Source organism: Charadrius vociferus, unplaced genomic scaffold (genome assembly GCF_000708025.1).
Source record: "Charadrius vociferus isolate BGI_N301 unplaced genomic scaffold, ASM70802v2 scaffold370, whole genome shotgun sequence".
Taxonomy (NCBI): Eukaryota; Metazoa; Chordata; class Aves; order Charadriiformes; family Charadriidae; genus Charadrius; species Charadrius vociferus.
The window spans coordinates 3,549,200-3,554,459 of NW_009646744.1; the positions used below are offsets into that span (position 1 = coordinate 3,549,200).

General features: G+C 44.7%; 1 protein-coding gene across 1 annotated transcript in view; it reads left to right on the forward strand.

The window, feature by feature from the left end:
• The first annotated feature begins 2,082 nt into the window (after nt 1-2,082).
• TGFBI (transforming growth factor, beta-induced, 68kDa) overlaps nt 2,083-5,260 on the forward strand; it is a 40,212-nt gene continuing 37,034 nt past the window's right edge. Inside the window, exon 1 of the mRNA XM_009891457.1 lies at nt 2,083-2,228. Within this exon, the coding sequence (XP_009889759.1) occupies nt 2,083-2,228 (146 nt within the window). The remainder of the gene's footprint in view (nt 2,229-5,260) is intronic.

Consider the following 5,260-nt stretch of genomic DNA (forward strand, 5'->3'; position numbering starts at 1 on the left):
GTCATTTCTGCTTCCTCCTTTCCTTCCCAGTGAAAGGCCTGAGAAATTGGGTGAACTTCCCACATCTCTGAAAGAGGAAACCAGCCAGATGCTGGTCAGTATTCCTGCTTCCCCATTACTTGTGCTGTGAGTCAAAGCTGACCCAATAGGAAGTGGCAGTATTTTCATTTTTGATGGTCATGTCTCTGTAGAAAGACCGCGAGCCCCCCCCTTCACTGTTGAGGATGTCCCAGAAAGCTGTGGCAGAGCAGTATGGAGGAACCTGATCTCTGTAGGATGGTGACATCAAAACAGGTTGGGAAGAATTGATGGGGAGGGCAAGATGAGATAATTTCACTCATTTCTCAAATTAAACACTTGTTTTCCTTCTTCCTTGCCTCCCATGGCCCCCTTGGTTCAGAGTGGAGCCATGGTACGTGAGTGCCTCAGCAACTCTCTTCCAGCAAAAGCCCCATGGGATGCTCTGTATGATTTGAGCTCTGATGGTGTTTCCAATGGGAGAAGAAACCAAAAAGAATATGAAGACCCCCGAGAAACCTTCCTGTGAGGTTTCTTACAGTCTTGAGGAAATTCAAAATCTTATTCAGACCTATGGGGAAGGGGAGGGGAGTTGCTGGGGCTCTTCTGCAATCAACGGGAGGTGTGAGCTCAGCCTGGGCGAAAGACTGCCCACTGCTCAGCTCGGAGGATAAACAGTCCTGAATAGCCTTCAGCCAGCTCTTGCTGGTAATTAATAGGTGACTAATTAGTACTCGTAGGTTGGAGTCCCCAGTGGGTATTTCCCTAATGACCAAAGCAAGCCGAAGCCGTGGCATGCAAGTGTGCCGACTGAGCTGCACCCCATTTTCTCCATCCCTTCAGGGAAGTACAGCTCGCTCTCCTGGTTTGCCATGTTTCCTAGCAAAAAAATTCAAATCATAACTTAACTGTATATATTTTCTTCAAAAATGATGAAGCAATGTTTTCCTACTGAAATGTTATTCCACCCCTCCCTGCAAGCGAGCCTTCATTTTCGTTCTCTTTCAAAAACGTACATCTCCTTTCAGCTCTGCCTCTGTCCTGGTCCCAATCTTTTGCATTTGCAGTTAATTTCCTACTTCAAAGCAAAACAGAAAAGTCTTTGATTTACTAGATTGGCTAAATTCAATATCTTTCCCAGAAACAGTGGCTCAGTGTTTCCTAACAATAAGTTCAAATGTTTGAATGATATAATTTCCTCACTTCTGACACTCATCAAAATCAGTATATTCTATCCAATTTGGTCTCCTTCGTATTCCCGTGGCAAGCTTAGCATAAATTTTATCCACTTTAAACAATAGTTGTGTTTGCCACACAGTGTCCTAAAGCTGCAAGGTCTGATCCGTGATACGAATAACATGCACAGTTGGACACCTACATTAAGTATGTATGATGAGATCACTTCCAGTAAAATCTTGAAATGCAGTAATGTGAAAAACATCTGGTTGTTGTGCGTTTGATTTAAAGTTGGAAGTCTTGGACAAAGGGACTATACATTTATTAATGAGTTTTGTACTTTATGGAGGTTTCCGTGCAATTTACTCATTAGACTTCAAAAGCAGGAAATTATACAACCACTTGATTGAAATTAGCTTATTAGACATCAAAAGTAGGAAAATATATGTTCTTTTGGTAAAATTAATTATTGCATTGGGGTGTTTTAAGAAAAAAAAAAACCAAAACCAACCTGAATTTAACATAGCAACTCCCTCCTGTGAACCCACCGCCGATGAAATATGTGCGTGTGTGTTTAGGCACACGTGTGCCAAAAATGGAATGGGGAAAAAGGTTTGGACGTTAGGAGTTGACCACACAAAGCCGTGTAGATTCCTGAGCTGGAGATGCTGGTGCGTGTACAAGGGGTGAGGCCAGAAGAGGGGACCCAGGGGCTCCCATGGCACAATCCTGCGTCCTGTGCCAAATGTTTAAAGCTTTGGCTATGTGTTTGGCTATGTCTCTTCCCCAGGAGAGCAAGGAGAAGCAAGGATGAAATACCATATCTCCCATCACCCCTTAGCTGGGTTATTCCCTGCCATCACCTTCGTGCCCCGGGCAGGGACCGGCATGGGGCTCGGCTGCAGCCCGCTGCTCCGGGCAGTCGTGCGGGAACGACTGGGTGTCTGCGTCTCCCCAGCAAAAATGTGCAGTATGTTTGAGGCGTACCAGCAGCGAGCCCTGGTAACCATGGAAATCCAGCTGTTTAGCAAATTGTAGAGAGGAAAATTCAACAGAGATGGCCAAGGGGATGAATTAGAGCTGCCCCTTGGCAAGCACAGCAGAGAAACTAGCAGGTTTTTTCTTTTTTTTTTGTATGTACGCATGTGAAATTTCTAATTTTTCATTCATTGCTGTCTGTCTGCTCTGAGATGTGGAAATTATTCGCAGGGGTGTTGCGTCGTCTCCCCCATTTCGTTTGCCGTACCACCTCGCCTGGCTGAGACGGCCTCTCCGTGCACCCTGGGCGCTGCTGCGGCACGGTGTCCCTCCGTCCCCTCTGTCTCGCAGAAATGTGCTCTTGGCAGCCCCCAAACTCACAAGGTCCCCAAATATGGGGAAAAAGTTGCTGGAAGTTCTGCCAAGGGCCAAACCAGCACGCCGAGGGGGTGTGACCCCTTCATTTGCCCGTCACAGCTGGCACCTCTCTTTCCATACATAAACCTTTTTATTTGACCCCTCTGTTGGTCTCTCGTTGTCCCCAGTTCCTCACAAACGTCCAGTTATGGTTTTTTGATAATTTTTCAAATGTGAGAGCTGCGATGGCAGATTAACACAAGTTCAGAGAAATCTAAGAAACACGGATTTTAAGATTTATCGGTCTCTCTGAAATAGTTTTGTAGTATATTCTCTCTGATGCTGCTTAAAGGTGCCTTTGTTTCTGCATTTTATTTGGTGCTGCTGAGGATTTTGCTGCATTAATCCTCAGTTTCTAATAAATTGCTATATATTTATATAGTGTATTATGATTTTAGTCCCTATAACCTCTGCTGTAGAGAAACACTGATGGCAGAGCGATACAGCTCTGCAGCAGCCACTGCATTGTCCTTAGAAATACGGGCAGCCAACCACGCAGAATTTAAGCAGTTTAATCTGAAGAACAGGTTATTTTGATCCTCCCTCAGGCTGCCTTTTGGGGATGCGACTACACAAATCCCTTGGCTTGGGCACAGTGGGGATAAATAAGACCAGTTTCCACCCCGTGTGCAGTTTCCCTCCAGAAAGAAAGGTATAAACCTCTTTCTGACCAGTCATTTTTAACTCAGCCTGTTCTGGCTTTTTATCTTTTGGTTCTAGCAGTGTTTCAAACGCGGCTGTGGTTTGACCTGCTGCATCCCTGTGCACGGGGATGGGGAAACGGCTGAGAAAACCTGTCCTCTGGATGTGCAGACAATGACAAATGGCCAATTACTGGAAAATATTCTTCTAATGACACCGTCTGTATACAGTCTGACTCATCTAAAAGCAGACTAAGAAGCCAAGTCACCTCTCATGTTTAAAAAAACCCTAGGTTAGCCCCACGTATAAATATTCTTTTCAAGTAACCCCATTACTATATCCATAAGGCATGTTCTGCTGAGCCCACGGTGGGTCGTTTCCCATGAAAGCACCACCAAGGCACGATATTCCTGGCTACTACAGGACAGCTGCTCTACGTTTTCCACGTGATTTATGGCAACACGTTGCAAACATACAAGCGTGCACGTGTGTGTGTATACATATATGTATGAAAGAATAATGCATCAGCACTGATCAAAAATCCTGCTTATTACTCTGATGCCAACAAATGTATTTCTTACATTTCACAAACCATCCGTTGTCCAAATTCCTACACGGCGTTATTTGCATAATATAATGAGAAAACAGCAAATCCATTGACCTTCTTCAAACCAACTGCACTTTATTTTTCTATATGAAAAGATCATGGAGAGCTTTATATACAATATTTCTTGATTCCTAGAGTTACCCAAGACTAAGGTAGTTAGCAGGAGTACAGATCAGCTTTGGACTATATGGAATCGTTTATCTTAGTGTAATACCAATGAAGGTCTCTAATTATTTAAGAGCTTACAGGGTTTACAACACTAGCTCAAATTCCTCACATTAGGCTCTTCATTTGTTTTTTATTCTTAAAAACCTGACAGCCCTTGGAAGAAAGGGAAATATTTTTTCTAGATAAAGAGAAATCTGAGCTATGACTTAGCAGGAAATTTTCTTATTGAGTGTCTTACAGATTAGATTTCGTGATTTCTACGCTTTTGAGTTTGCTTCTCCTCACTCTGCCTTTCTTTTCTTTTTTTTCCTTTAAATGGGAAGGACTTTTTCTTCCTCCTTTTCTGCCTTTTAGAGTCTGAGCAGAACATGAGGCAATAGCATCAGGGACTAACGTTAGTGCCAGCGTTCTCCCAGTGGTCAGGCAAAATGGGGAAGTCAATTTCTAACCATAAAAAATGAAAAATCCTCGGCGAAGATGCCCAAGGGTGTAAGGCAGCGCTTGGGCCAGGTACTCAACAACCGTCAGTGCATGTGGGTTGGTTGAGCACCATCTCATGGTGCTGCTGGGTCGTTAGTGTTGGTATTACGCCGGGATTTATAGTCCGGTGAACCTGCTCATAGCAGAGAGCGCAGGCTCGGTCTATGCTTGCAGGTGACATTTTGATGTAATAGATTAATTCCAGATATTGTGCGGCAAGAAGCAGTTGGGATATTTTCCCCTCTCTCTCCTCTCGCCGTTCACGCTAACCAAGATGATTTCATTCTCTCACACGTAATACCCAGAGCCGCAGCCTTGGGTCCCCTCCACGCCTCCGCCGGTGGCTGGGAACGAGAAGCAGCCCTCGACAGCAGCGAGGAGTCTACCGTAGGTACCGGGATGCGGATGAATCATGGCCTGCAATTATGTCAGACTCCGCAATATGTTTCTCATTTGCTGAACTAAGGCTTTTACGAGACAATAGTGCAGTGTGTGCAATGTAAAAGGCAAGAGAGCTGAAGGATAGTGGGGAAGCCAGAGCGACAAGAAATAAAAAGCCCACAGTAGGTATGGACCCGGCTTCCTTTTCTAATTTTTAGTCTCAATTCAGTCACTTTAATGGCATTGGACTTGAAAGGCTGAGGGACCTGGGTCTTTTTAGTCTGGAGAAGAGAAGGCTGAGGGGGGATCTTATCAACGCTTATCAATACTCAAAGGGAGGGTGCCAGGGGGATGGGAACAGTCTGTTTCCAGTGGTGCCCAGTGACAGGACAA